The sequence below is a fragment of the Haemaphysalis longicornis genome, unplaced genomic scaffold, assembly GCF_048455015.1.
Source record: "Haemaphysalis longicornis isolate Haplotype H1 unplaced genomic scaffold, Haemaphysalis longicornis Haplotype H1 scaffold_8, whole genome shotgun sequence".
NCBI lineage: Eukaryota > Metazoa > Arthropoda > Arachnida > Ixodida > Ixodidae > Haemaphysalis > Haemaphysalis longicornis.
Genome location: NW_027526445.1, coordinates 111,599,009 through 111,614,170, shown reverse-complemented (window position 1 = coordinate 111,614,170; position 15,162 = coordinate 111,599,009). Strand labels below are relative to the sequence as shown.

The window sequence follows — 15,162 nt, the reverse complement described above, 5'->3', positions numbered from 1 at the left end:
GCGGCTGCTTTCCGAAGCGTGCAGATACGAAATTCCTAACACGTGCTAAAGATTAAAGACCACGGCAAGCCGAGAGGTTTGCCAGAATCTCGGTGAGGGAATCTCGGTGCTACTTCGGTGAGGGAAAAAGTAAGTCCATATGGATAACAGGACAGTACACAAGAAAAGAAGCGAAATAAAAAAATTATCAGAAAAATGAGAGCGTCCAGTTCACGTGAACAGTTTGATTGACATCACCGTATCATTCTAAATCATTTCAGCAACGCCTACCATTGTCTAGGCAATCAAACCACGCCACTCGTGCTTTGCGTGACAATAAACTGAAGCTGAAACAGAGTACTGCCGCGCGGCACGGTGCACCCATCTCCAGCGCTCACCTCGTCGATGATGACGTGGGTGTAGTCGTTCATGTCCTTCTTGGCGATCAGCTTCTCCAGCAGCACCCCAGTGGTGACGTACGCCAGTCGGGTGTCCGCAGACGTCTGGCTGTCCATGCCCACCTGCGGGCAATCAACAGGGAAGAAAACACAACAGGGTTTCAATTCAAACTCAACCTTACCTTCCCTTCGGCTGTGTTCATGCTGGTTTGTGCAACTTTAATTGAATTAACGACTTTCAAGGCTCTGGGAGGGCGTACACCGTCTATTAGAAATCTAAATATGACCAATGGTCAGAGAAAGAGATGGCGGCTCCAAATGATAACAAGTTGTCGAAAAAGGGGAACGCTGCTGAAGCTAACATTTCGAAAAGAGGGCTTGTTTTTGGACAATCCCCTTGTCTAAAAGATGGCTCGAGCAACATATCCTTTAACGATCCCCCATAATTGTTTGTTATATTTACACAGATGAGCACTCTTAGTGCGGTGCAAAATGCGAACATTCATTTGCAAAAGAAAATACAGCAAGCAACACTCACTCAGTCCCTACGTAACTTCAGTAATTTTATGTTTATTAACGTAAAAAATTCAAGAAATTCGCGGATTCTTAGGGGTCTAGAAAGATTACAGGATGTTCAAGGTCTTGAAAACAAATTAAAAAAATTCAAGCGTTTTCCACACTTCCAAGAATACGCGTGAACCCAGCTCTGAAAAGGAGAGTACGCAACTAAAAGCCGCCCCGAATTCTGTGCACGTGGCAGTTCAGCGTGTTGAAGTGATAACCCAAAGCATACTCAAGATCACATAACAGGCCTCTAAAACCTAAGACACTACTCACGAACATACAACTCCGCTCAACATCATCCGACAACTAGGCAGAGGGCAAAGTGAACGCTACGAGACCCTCAAGAAAGATCCTGCGCCCAAACGGTTTGTGACAGAGGGCATTACTGACAACAGCCCTGCTGCCTGGACCAGCAGGGAAATATAGGAAGCAAGCAGGGCCCCAACCAATCACCAGCCTTCTGAACATAACACAAAGGTGTGGATTAATGGGCCAAGCAAAGGCAGGGCCTACAAAGCACGTTGTTGCGCAGCACTTGGATTCATTGACTCAGTTGCACAAAATTGTGGAACACTCGACAAAGGTGCATACAAAAAGGGCACTGCTGCTACATTTCCACATCCAAAAGGAATCAAATGTGGCTCTGGACAGGAAAATAATTACCATAAAGAAGTTCTGAGCGAACGCCCACCCCCGAAACATCGCCCACACCCCTTTAGGGGTGAAACATTCAATTTACTACAAGACCCCCAAGATCGCTTACCCTCTAAAATCAATGGCTTTAGCGCCGATGAGTGAACAAAATAAACGTGAATCATCTAATCACGTGCTGATGCGGTCACTTTTTTGTCCCTTTCGCACTTGAGCCGAAAGTTCGCCCATCTTGTATTTTTTCTTGATATCTCCACAGTTTTAGTCGGCGGTGCGGCCACTTTTTCCAAGTTTTTTTTCGCCTGACCCGAAAAATCGTCCATCCCGTATTTTTCACTAGTTATCTCTGTACCTTGGCTGGGCATTTTTCCGAAACTTTACGGTACACAGGAAGTTGCCTTAGACACAAACAAGTTCGACTGTGTCTGGAGCAAAGTGTCAACAGCCCGCAGGGCAATAGAAAGGCCACCAAAGGCAGGAGGCGGCACCTGGTATCCGACGATGGTGCCCAGGGACCAGCGGCGCTCCTGGCAGACGCGGTGGGCGACGGAGATGGCGGCGATTCGCCGGGGCTGGGTGACCACGATGTTGCAGTGCACCCCGCGGCTAGCGCACTCCTCCAGGATGTACTGGGGCACCTGGGTGGTCTTGCCGCACCCCGTGGCCCCCTGGATCACCACCACCGGGTACGTCTCCACCATGCGCAGGACCTGCAAAGGACGGGTGGCGGGCATGTTGACACCTCCTCCCCCTCTGGGCCACCCCGTTTCCCATCCGGAACCACTGAAGGATGTAACTCAGGGCCCATCTATCGGCACACCAACATAAAAGGCCCATAATATAACAGCAATGATTTCCCTAGATCATCATCGTCGTCGTCTCATTGTAGTCCAGGCTCCAACAGAAGTCCATCTGATCTTTTCCTGTCTCATCTAAATTATCGTCAACTTGTCTGGGGCTTGACAACGCAGACAAATAAACAAAAATATTTATTCAGCAAAAAAAAGAGCGCTGAGAGCAATTATCAATATTCAGACAGACCAATCTATGGGAACTGCCCTGAATAGCTTAATTAAATAAATTCAGTATACGAACTCTGTACGAAATCCGTTTATTCATGGCTTACAGAAAAGCTTCCCGTTCCCACCATCAAAACAGTTTTCTTTGATTAGCAAACGTTACCAAGCGAAATCTACCTTATCTTACCCGACAACCTGACAGATGGATTGTGGTGTGCCCCAGAACAAATTATGGCTCACAGATGATGTCTTTTATTATAACTTCATTGCTTAAACCAGTTGAGCAAATCTAACGTGGATACCATGTATTCCAATCTACAAGATATTATTAGTTTGCTGAGAAGTTGACTAAAGACTCATCGATATATTCGACATTTTTTTGGTTGTGCAGTACTACGGCCTCTTTTTGTCTTTTGTTGATTTTTTTGTCTCATTTACTTGTTGTCTCACGTGCTGACCACCTTGTCATTGCTTTGTACCTGACGGGGCCAAGGACTAGTGAAGCTGTCTAATATAGCTTTTTTCCTTGGCCCCAAAACTTTGTACGCAAATATCTCTATTTATAGATGTACACAAGTGGGAATACAGAGTTCATTCATCAGGTTGCAAGTTCATAACAAAGCTGTGATCACTGACCAAGTCGAATGAACAATTTTGGCATTTCAGACTATGAATAGGAATTTTGCGATGCAGAAAGGAAACCGAAACTGTTGTAAACTGTTCACGAATGGTCTTGTGGTAAGTAGAACTACAACACAACTTAGAACAACGTGCGCAAAGGAAATAAAACTGCCTAAAATCATAAGGTAACTTTGCAAACAGGCACTGCTTGATATTCTCAGCCGATTTCAGGGATTATTACTGTCAGAGTGCAAACCTGACGATTGAAAATCATCTTGTGATTCATATTTGTGCCCTGATAACAAAAACCAAACGCTGATGCGAGTAATTGTAAGTGGCACACATCCTTCTTTGGTAGCAGTGACGCCCGATAACCACGCCCCTTCTCGACACCCAGGTGATGCAAAGGCGCGTCAAAAATCACGTTTTTGTCGCAAAAATGAAAACAACGCCGATTTTGAAAGGGCATTTTCTGAGCTAACTCCAAATAGCTTTACCTGTTCCAGAAACGCCTGGAACGCTATGAAAAGGTGCCCCAAGGTACCGTTCAAATTGAACGACTTTGAAAAGGCGGTGTAACGAAAGAGTTCAAAGCATCGAGTATCAGCCAAGTTATTCTTCCCTAAAAAGGGCCGGCAATAAGGCCTGGAGCTTTCACCCTCTCATCGCACCTCCAAAGCACTGTGGAAGTTGTGATGTCACCGAACGGGCGCAAGACCACCTAGAGAAACGGGGCGAGGCCCTTGGTGGTTCGAGATGCGTGCAGCCATTGGCTCCGCTCGGCGGTACGTCACACTTTTTTTTTAGCAGTCGACAGGCATGCTCCGCCTACCGCTGCCGCTGCTGCTGAGCGGGGCCGGTTGGCGGTCAGCCTGCATCAACTGCCGTGCGGCCGTGCTCCTCGCATCGGAATGTCAATTTTAGAATATTGGAAACGAGCATTTGAAGGTCAGGTAGTGGGGTCCCAACTACAACATCCTCGCTCACGACAGTAATTGAAGATTTACACCAATGACTAGCGGCCTGAAAGCATTTCCACATGCGGTGCTGTCGCAGAGACCCCAGCCCTCCAAGGCCGCCGTGTTGTGCAGAAAAGGCTTAGCATTGCCACCAGCGCAATCTTTCACCTCCACATTTATAAACCAATTTTCAGCAATACCTCCGCTCTCGCAGGCGGTGACAAATTTTAGCTGCAGTGGTGTACGCCGTATCGTGCAGAGTGGGCTTTTTTGTGGACCGTGCAAGCAAATGCTTGCAGCAGTCGCGCGTCTAGAGGCGTTTCCGCCTCCAGAGACTCTCCTCCGTGTTTTTCAACATTATTCATACCTACTAACAAACGCGCTTTATCTACACACTCAGCTATACACTCATGTGACGGATGGCGACGATGGACATTGGTCCCTACTAAGATACGCCGTGCTGCCGATGAAGGAGCGCCGCTCGCTAAAACGTGCACCTGTGTTTCCCCCAGAGCCGGGAACGCTGATTGGCTACAGCATTCACTCGGCCCCACCAATAGCGGCGCCATACTGTTCAGTGCTTCGCACGTTATACAGGCTGTGTCAGAGCATTTTATCACACATCAGAGGACAGCAACATGGTGATGAGGATTGGTAGGTAAACAAGGAAAGAAAGAAAGAATCTTTTTTTGCGTGTTTGTGCGGCCCTTGGGTGTAATGTTTGGTATACGTTGTCGTGAAGGGGTACTCTAGCGATTGCACGATTCAAATGGCAACCGTCGGAAGCCTATTCAGGGCCCCTTTAAAAGGCAGTGGTGCCGCGTCCCGGACCCGCTCGGCCGCTCACCTCGTCGCGGCACTCGTAGATGGGCAGGTCCAGGTTGGGCACGTGGGCCTGCTGGCAGTAGGTCTCGTAGACCTGCTGCGTCTCCTCCAGGGACAGGTCGGCCAGGGGGGCCTGGACGCCGCCGATGGAGTCGGTGACCGTGAACACCTCGTCCCGCACCGAGGAGGCCGCCGCCAGTGCGCCCGCCCCCCGGCCCATGGGACCGCCCGGGGGGAGGCCCTCCGGAGGGGCGTCAGGCTGGGAGGGGGGGAAGGGAAAAGGGGAAAGAGATGGGCTTCGGTTGCATCTCCAAAGTCCCCGAGGGAACCGGAGCTCCTACGGGCGCACTCCGACGGAGCGAGGGAGGCACAATTTGAAATTTGGGTGTTCAACAGGCTGCAGCTACACCTGGGGTAGGAGGCACACCGCAGCAGAGGGTTCCGGATTAATTTTGACAAACCGGGGATCGTGAACCGTGTGCCGAAATCTTGACAGGCAGGTCTTTTCGCCTCCATGTGAAAAGCGGCCAACGCGGCCAGGCATTAAACATGCGTCCTTGGGCTCAGTAGCACAACGCCTTGGCCACTGAGTCCTAACAGCGGGTGCAGGTTCCGAGGGACATTGAGTATGCGGATTACAATTTAAAGCATAAAAAAAGAACCAAGCAGCCTTCTGAGCGCACAAAAGATACGTGAAAAAACTTGAAGCTCCAATACACGCAAATTAAAAAAAAAAAAAAACGAAAAACAAAATCTTTCCAGGCACATTTCAGAGGACAAATGCAAAAATACTGGCCGGTTCGAAACAGAACAACTAGATATATTAAGGGAAACAATGCTTGAAGTAACATTTCGGAAGAGGAAATGCCTAAATGAATTAACATACTTGGTTGGTGCAAACAGGTCACATGCAATGCAACTAGAAAAAAAAAAAAAAAAAAAAAACTGATACAATAAAAAATGTATGGCATAAGGGGAACCCACCACAAACAGTTCGAAACACCTTGGCTGGTAAAAGGAACAAGATTACGCAGGATATGTGATAGAGTGAAAAATGCTCGTGTTGGGGGTGAAATTTTCCTTGACTGGATTCAGAAGCAATGCTATTGAGGAGGCTATTCTACCAGCAAACGGCCACGGAAAGGCACCACGAACTGACCACACCCCAGCTCTTGAACAGGGGAACCAGTTCAATTTTGTCCAGGTGCACGGCCTCTATAGGTAGTTAGCTTTCTGCTAATGGATGTCTCATGTATGCCTTTTAACCTTCCTTTTAACGTGAAAACTATTTCAGGTGTCAAAATGATGGTAAAACTTCTTTTGCGACGTCTAAAAGAACTAAAAAAGTAATCAAACATATTCCTGGCACAGATGACACATTCCAGATCACAGTAACACAAATCCTGTAGAGTTTTAATTAAGCCAATTAGTTATCCCTGGGGCAAATTAGTCCGGTAAAAGAAAGAGTATAAAAGACATCCCTGAAGCGATCTCAGTTTAGTTACCTTTAAGAAGATTTAACCATATAAACCGTAGAAACTTAGCCATTTTGGGGGCAACCACAGACACCTTGAGTGTGCTACTGTCTGCAAAAAAGAAAACGCCATTCTGTGGTTGCCGAATGCCGCAAGCACCTCAGCACCAAGTCGTGAAGGCAACCTCAGGGGCTAATGGGGACTCAGTGCACCGGAGCTGTTTCGGCATGCACGGCGCAATGGATGTGCACAGTAAAACTTAGTTGCAAGCTTAGTTGCACAGTAAAACTTAGTTGCAGGGTCCTGGGAGGGGAGTCGAGATTTTCCCCCCCATAAACTGAATGCGACTCAACTATGGTATAGCTTATCATCGTAAAGCACAGAGTCCCCTACGCTTCACTATACACGGGGATCGTGCTGGTTTATGTGACATGGACTCCAGGGTTTTCAAGGACTTTCAAGGCTCTCTGTGTGAGGATTTTCAAGGACCGTGCTGTCTGCTACAAATCTAAATGGCACAGAGTTTAAAGGGACAGACAACCGATTTTTGTCGAGTATATATTCTATATCCCAAATGAAAGGGCATCACTTAAAGCACCTTGACGAGAAACGGTTTTGCTGATAACGCCCTAGAACTTTTTAAATCGAAATTTTTAGATCTACGAGCCTTATGCGTCCCTCCCAAAAATGATGCTGGAAACCATGATGTAGAGTAGCGCGGAAACATAATTTTGTCTGTATGCGAAATGAAAAACGATATTTAAAAACTTGTCCCCAGCCAAAAAAGTTTGAATCTCAGTCTTTCCTGTTCCGTTATGTGTTTTTTAATGCAACGGTCTATAGTGCACGAATGCGCCATCTGTTGGGATAGACGATAGGTAGAATCTGTTTTCACGTTGTGGAGGCGGGAAGTTCTATTCTCCCCGGAGGCGACGTTTTTTTGCTTTTTTTAAGATGCCGTTGGCCTATTTGGAAACTGAAATCAAATATTTTGGCAGAACAAACGCCTCTGGCAGGCAGAATCGCCAAATGTCCTTCACTGGGTCTGTTTACTTAACGCTGCCGTTGATTCTGGGCATGGTGGCTCAGTTAGCCACACTGGGAGTAACCCAGCGGCGGCGGGCGGCGTGTCTTTAGAATTTTCAAAATAATGTTTAGAAATACATATACAATTTAACCTTCTATAAATACTTGTGTTAAAAGGTTTTCAATGCGTAAATAAACGTTTCAGCAGTTGCAGTAGCTGCTAGGTTTGCAGGTCACGTGACAGGGACACATATCGTAGTGCCAAGTTTCGACACTACGAACCGCCACCCTTCCGATTTCAGGAAGTTTGCTGCCAAATTAAAATTATTTCCACCGATTTGATTAAAAATTGCTTGTGGTTACCGGGCTGTATAAAACGCTGGCTTTCATATGAGCTAGAGAACATATACGCGACAAAAATCGGTTGTCTGTCCCTTTAAAGGAACGTGGAGGCTTGAAATTACGAGAAATCGTTGAAAAATGGGGACGCTGATGACGCCAACATTCCCACAATAGGAGGACTCTTCTTAAGACAAGTCCCCTTGTTGAAATGATGGCTCCAGCAACACTTTCTTTAACGATTTCTCATCATTTATTGTTAAGTTACACGGTTAAGCCCTTCTCGTGTGTCACAAAATGCAAACTTTCGTGGGAATTGTGGAAACCCGCGATACCGACCAATTACGCTTAGCAGACACAAGGCGCTCTGAGAAAGCGACGTGTTCAACTTCGACAGAAGCGGCAGCGACGGTGGGGTTCGCTTGCTTCCAGAGAGATGGTGCCGGAAGAGGAAACTTCGGCAACAGCGCTCATCGCAGCCGGTCAGCTGCGGCAGGCGGAGACTTGGACAGCGGCGCTGGGCACACCCGGTTGGTTGTGCCGAGTGGGTGCATCATGGCATGCAGCGACGGAGCGACCCGGGACTTGCCCTCCAGCCTGGATTGACCATCGTCTACTGGTGGCGCCGGAGTTAAGGGGGGACGTGGCTTTCAAAATCAACTTTTTTATTTCTTTGTGGATTTTGATGAAAATTGGCACAGCAACTGGAAATGCTTCTGTGATAACACCAGAAAAATTTGAAGTTAATATTTTGATAACTTTTTTATGTATGAAATTTTCTTTCTGTTCCGCTTGTACCGAGCTTGAGCGGCTTATAAAACACGATAGAAAACTTGTTCGAAGTGCTTTGCATTCCCAAATGAATGGACGAGGTCGTGACAGTTTTAGAATTTTTTTTTTACAACACAATGTTTTTTAGTTTTCATTTTTTTAGAGGTTAATGTGCAACAGGCATGTCAACTGTGAACGATTATTTGAATAAAAAAATCACAAAAAACAAATCTGGAAAACTAAAAGTGTCACGACCTGAACAGTTCATCAAGGAATGTAATGCAAGAAACGGAATCAAAATAGACCCAGCAGTCACGAAGAAATCCCTGGGACAAGCGACACAGGTGGCAAAAAAAACTGTTTTGAGAAAACGGCTTCCGAAGTTGCAACATAGGTTTCACATATCAAAAGTCGTCACGGTTGTAGCCTTTCATGTCCTTTTGAACATGGGGCTTCTGGAAGGCCTTGCCTTGAAATTGGAGTGCCTTTTCAGCCTTTCTCTTTCCAGAAAACATCATTTTCAGCTCCTCCGTGAAGAGTACATACCCCCCTTTGCAAACCAAACGGAGGGGAGATGGGTTTCAATGGGCTTTCAATGCAAAGTAGGTTAGTTGGTTGGCTGTATCGCACTGGACAACCTCCTTTTGCAGTGTTGTCACCATGGCAACAAGTTAAGCATTTTTGAACTTAAATTTGAACATTTTTGGCTTTTTTTTCATGTTTTATCTTGCCTGGCACACCAACTTAGTACTCATAGTGCAGGTGTTCATTGCCAAAAGTTTGCATACCACAAGGTTGAAAATGAGCTACTTTGAAGCTTGGTAGAGTATTCTGCATAACTCCCAACATCAATGCAAGAGCATATTTTTTTTACTACTTTTGACATTCAAGGCATCCAATATTTCTCGCAGCACAGCCAGTATGCCCTGAGCAATGGTATCAATAATTTCCCTAAAAAAGTCACTGTTAAATGCTGCCACAGTAACGTACATTTTTAACGCAGAGAGCATATTTTTATTCCTATATTACTAACTCAAACCTGTTAGCATGAAAATTGCAAGTGCACGGGAAACATTGCGCAAGAAAGGCGATATGGCTCGCGCGCATCGCAGCGCACGCTTACCGCGACATATCGAGCTTTGATTATACCTGATATGGCTGGTCAGGTCGCTTTTAAGATTAAAACTAACGTCGCAGGCATTAATTACAACTACTGGCGTTCAATCGTAACCGGTTGCCCAGTCATGTGATGCTCCAATGCGCGTCGGCTATGCCGTGCGCGCCGCAGCGTTTGACGCGTCGACCGTTTCTTTCTCAAGGCTAGCGAGCCCACAGTCAAAACACAGCAATAACTAAGCGTGTAAACATCGCAAATCCGACTAAAAGTTCACTTCACGAACCGCTATCGCAAGCGCGCACACCGCGTCACCCTCCGGGGTCTGGCGACGGCAGAGTCACGCGCACCACGAAGCGTTCGATGACCTCCGCCTTTCGAGCCACACAACTTCCCGTAATCTGGCTCGTTATCTCTGGCATTCCCATCGCGATAACGTCCGTTTTGAATACCACAGATTGAACAGAAACTCGGCCGAGCGAAGCGGCGAAAATGAACTCAATCCGCTCGCTACGCAGCTCAGGCGGCCGCCATCTTGCGTTGCGCCCGCGACATCCAATCAGGAGGGTCGCCCCGACCGGAGGACCAATAGCGCTTCAGCATCTATTTCTAGCTTCGTTTGTGCGTCGTTTCTTTTCTGCCGTTTGTGCGTTTGTGAATGAACGAAGATAAAAGAGACGAGCGGAACCGGAAAAACGATCGCTCGGCCGATCTAACCATATCAAAATGGCCGCGCCCGGTGGCACCGTTGCGGAGATAGAGCGCTCCGAAAATTGCCGTTTTTTCGCCCTTTTGCGCTGATAGTTTGTCACCGCGCCTGACAAAAGTATTTTTTTATGCCACTTTGCGACGCTTTTCAGCGTAAAAACTTTGCAGACGCACAGAATAGGAAACATAGAAGCCGAATATGCGGGTTTCAAAAAAACGATGTTTTGGTCATTTTTCCGAAGTTGAAAGCCGCGTCCCCCCTTAAACGACTCCGGCCGCTCGAGCAACGCGGGACCCGGCGACGACGTAGAAAACGGGAGCGCTAAGGTGGTTTTGGGAATAAACCCCTTCGAAGTTGGCGTCGGTTGTCTTTGAGCATTGCCTGCAACCCACACCGGTGGCGTAGACGCGGCAGCCGCGTGTGGAAGATCGTCCGAGTCAGACTCACTTCCACACTTTTATCCACCAAAGAAGGTCAACCGAGCAACAAACACTCACTCAGCCTTTATGCAGCCTCACTAACCGGCTCATTCAGAGGACCATGGGGAAGAAAAGCCCCAACAGCAACAGCCTGCACACGCGTGAAGGAACTCCAGGGAGGGCTCACTCACGTTCTTGAGATACTGCAGCTCCCGCTCCTGGTACTCCTTCACGTAGTCCTTGCCACTCGAACTGCATAGGCAAAGCGGTCGTCACCATCATCATCACAAGCCTGGTTGTGTCCCCTGCAGGACAAAGGCCTCCCCCACAGATCTCCAGCCATGTAAATCGAGCGCCGGCTGTCTCCACCCTGTCACCCGAACTTTCACAGTTCATCCCTCCATTGAGTCCTTGGCCGACCTCTATTGCGTGTACGGTCTATTGGCAGCCACTCCGTTAAGCGGACGGTCCACCTGTAGTCCCTCATGGGCACGATGCATCCTGGCCATGCCCATTTTCGTAACTTAATTTGAGCTACAATGCCCTCAACAATATTCTGTTCCCTAATCCACGCAGCTGTTTTCTTATCCCCAAGTGTGAACCGCAGCAATCTTCTTTCCAAAGTCCGTTGGGCCGATCAAAGGTTCCCTTTAAATCGCTTAGTGAGACCCCCGGTTTCTGCCCCACACATCATTACTAAAGGAGTGTAGCATTGGTTGTATATGCCAGCTTTGTCAGCAAAATAAAGTAGTACCACTACAAGTGGCTCCAAAGGCACATCTTGCGGCTCCCAAACAAAAAAAGCTCAAGTGACCAGTACAAAAAAGAAAGAACGATTCCCGGTATTCGGTGATGATCTCAATATGATGCGTAGGCTTGTGTACACTTATACAGTCAAGGCCGATTTCAAGAAGAAACACCTTTCTAGGTTCTGCAAAGACCATGGAGAAGTTTTATCGGCAGTGTAAATGTCTGCAGCAGACAATGCCTGAGTGCCGTCAGCGAGGCGGACTGAGAACGTGCTACAGTCAAGCCGACTTATAACAAGCCCTGTAGTTAGAATAGTGTAGTTAGAATAGTCTTTTTAGCGAAAACCAAAAATGGCTGGAAAAGATCCACAGGTCCCAATTCCGCTTCTCCTCATTCATCCCAATAACGAGCATTTTTCAAAACCACAGTGTATAAGAGAGGCCCGTAACAGTCAGCACATGTTACAACCCAGGGAAGTTCCTTGGAACGCGTTTAGCATTTCCCGTTTGGGTGTTTTGTACACTCAAAGTCCACTAACTAAGATAGCAGAGCCCATTTGGTTCTGTTTAAAAGAATTCCAAACTAGCCTATTTACTGTCAGCGCAGGTCAGGGGTCTCTCCCTTTAATAAGTGCAGTGATGTGCTCAAACGAATCATCCCAGTCTGCGATGAAACTGCTAATTGTAATCCAATAAGTGTGAGCTGCCATATCCTTTTGAGCACTAAGTCGATATTTAGGCTGGTGTTCGTTCACAGTGATGACATGCAGGAACTCACTAACAAATTTGAATGCTTTCAGGGCTACGTGACTGACAACTCTGCTGACCCTATTATCAGCCTGTAGACCTCACACCCTACACTAGTTTCTGACATCCAGCCACCCCATATATAGTGCTGACGTGTAGAGGTTGTTTTTTTTTTATATTTCAAGAGATCGAAAAAAAAAAAAAGCATGCTGCCATCAGAAACATCAGCCATGTTCAATATACGTGTTATAACAAGCTCCACAAAAAAAACAAAAAAAAAACATGCATTTAAATTGATGTCGCTCGCACTGCAAACCTTTCCCACCACAAAAATTTGTTTCGGCATACCTGACACAGCTTTGCACAGGAACTTTACTTCCAAACACATGGCAATTTTAAATGCAACAAGGCTGGACACCAATCTTTTGAATAGCTATCAAGTTAGAACAATTTATTTCAAAAAAAAAAAAATCACCAAATTTCTAGAAATACACACTGATAAGCACCCGCCAAATGCCAACAGACTTCTAACAAACTGTAAACTGCCAACCAACTCAATCCAACCTGGCGTCGTGCAACTGCGGCTTGTATGACACTTAAAAGTCTGGTCACTCAGTGGGGCAGTGGGGGAGCAGTGTAACCCCTGGGCTACACTGGTGTCGCACTCACAACTCTCTCGTGGGCACTGCATGAGCCTCAACATCCTCGGACGATGGCTCCGGTGGGGCAAAGAGCTTCTGGTTAGACACCAGCTTCGTGACCGGCTTTGTGGCGCTGAACACTGTCAGGATGTCGTCCAGCGACAGCTCGGACGCCTTTTTGGTTGCCATGGCAACCGCTTCACCTGCAGAGGGGAAAGCGGTCCTCTGTGCATCAAAGGGTGTTCCCATAAAGAAGGACCAGCAATAGTTCTAACCACCAGCCGGCCACATTTAAAAAGACGTACACACGCACACACACGCCATGACTGCACTTCTTTGAAGCTGAGGCTGCCGAAATAAAGCTCCAGAAGCATCAAGTGATGCAAAATATTGCTTGAATTTGCGAAACCCCAGCGAATCACAACATGGGCCTCACTTTATTCAGTCCAATACACAAGCACGGCTCAACCCTGACATCAGTGAACAGACGAAATGGCTTTTGCAGCCACTACTGATGTACTACAGTTGCAATGTGCTCGCAGAAGTTAATGAAAAGCAATTCAAAATAAGAACGCAGAATGCACGGCCCACACACGGGTGGGTTGCTGACGACGTTGCCGTTAGCTTGTTTCCCCGACTCCAGAAACGTCGAGCTCTCTGGTCAACATAAAATTTCTTGGCTGCCGGTCCAGCTCGCTGGCTGTTGCTCTTTCACTGACAAATTCTCCACAGCTAGTACTGAAAAGCAACAACAAAAACATACACACGTGTCCAGGGGTTTTCCCTCCCGTCAAGCTTGCATGCTAGAACGCACTTTGTACACAACCACAGCACTTCCAAGAGGCCAGGTAGTTGAATTTTCGACTAGAGGGCATCTAGTTGAAATTTGGAGCTTGTCGATTCAATTTTCACCAAAATGCTCAGGTGAGGGCACCGCTTGCTCCATGACTCTCGTCAGCCACCCAAGCGCACGTGCGCTTTCAGACGCCACGGCATGAATTTAGAAGCCGGTCGTAAAGCAGGCGTTTGATTTCCCAACGTGCACTTGTACAAGAAAACGCAGTTTTGAAACCCGAATTTTAGGCCGGAATCGCGAAAATCCCACAGGACATACGGTCTTTTATTTCTCCGTAAAGAACAGTTTTTAACAGTACCTGGGCAGCCCAAACTTCTCATGACACAATCCTACCCCCACTTCATAGGAAAGGAGGCTGGCCGACTCTAGCGCTGAAGTGCAAAGGACACTGAACGCGCAGAGACGGCCCTGTCGACTATCCCGGCAACTCCGGACTAGAGGTTCCTTGTGGAAATAAAGCTACTTCTTCGTCTTCTTTCGCAATAGAAATTCTATGGACAAACAAAATACGGAGCTGCTTTTGAGGAGTTCCGAGCGGTCCAGAATGAAAAATGAAATAGGGTTCCAGTTAAGCTGAAGTCGCGTGCCGAACAAAAGTGGCGAAATGTCACGAACAGCAGAGAGTTTTGCGCTGAAAGCAACGTATTAAACAATCGAAAAAACACTTTTAAACTCCCAATAAACTGTCCCGACAAATACAGTTCAGACAATAGCCTCCGTCGTGTCCACCGGCTTTCTTCCATTGAAACGTCGCGTTTCAAAGCGTATTATACTCACGCCACGGCTCGGAGGTCACTGCAAAGCACCGCTCACAGCAGACTTATAAAAGGTGCGGTGCACTTAGAGTTAGTTTTCAAATCGAGGTGGAGTGCCTTGGAAGCGAGTTTTGGACCCGGGACTTGAACGCAGCCGAAGGGCAACGCACGCTTGCTAGCGCATGTCAATCCTCCATGATGTCAACAGTAGCGACAGAAGCACGCATAGCGGCACTCAGTAGTGAAAGCAATGAAAGCACATTGACGCTTCAAAATGAATGTACAGTGTAACCCTCATTCTTGTTTTGAAACGTTTATCCAAAATACATATTAACGTAAAGCATAAGCCAACTTGCGAGAAAATTAGAAGATAGTAGCCGCGATGGGCAAGACCAAGACTGCATTCAGGCGGTACATTTGAATTACATAACATGTTGCGCGCGTTTTGGTGGACAGGGTGGACCTCGCGATACATGTTATTCCCCTTCGAGGAGTACATATAAGGCTTGACTCAGCTAGGAGCAGAAGAAACCATAGGAGCAGAA

General features: G+C 47.1%; 1 protein-coding gene across 1 annotated transcript in view; it reads right to left on the bottom strand.

The window, feature by feature from the left end:
* Nucleotides 1-14,830, bottom strand: part of LOC144149745 (ATP-dependent RNA helicase TDRD9-like) — an 81,210-nt gene extending 66,380 nt beyond the window's left edge. The window contains exons 1-6 of the mRNA XM_077681400.1: nucleotides 14,640-14,830; nucleotides 13,035-13,209; nucleotides 11,061-11,121; nucleotides 5,039-5,275; nucleotides 2,081-2,302; nucleotides 378-500 (exon numbers count right to left, since the gene is read on the bottom strand). Of these exons, the coding sequence (XP_077537526.1) occupies nucleotides 378-500; nucleotides 2,081-2,302; nucleotides 5,039-5,275; nucleotides 11,061-11,121; nucleotides 13,035-13,195 (804 nt within the window). The 5' untranslated portion in view covers nucleotides 13,196-13,209; nucleotides 14,640-14,830. The remainder of the gene's footprint in view (nucleotides 1-377; nucleotides 501-2,080; nucleotides 2,303-5,038; nucleotides 5,276-11,060; nucleotides 11,122-13,034; nucleotides 13,210-14,639) is intronic.
* Between the last annotated feature and the right edge of the window lie 332 nt (nucleotides 14,831-15,162).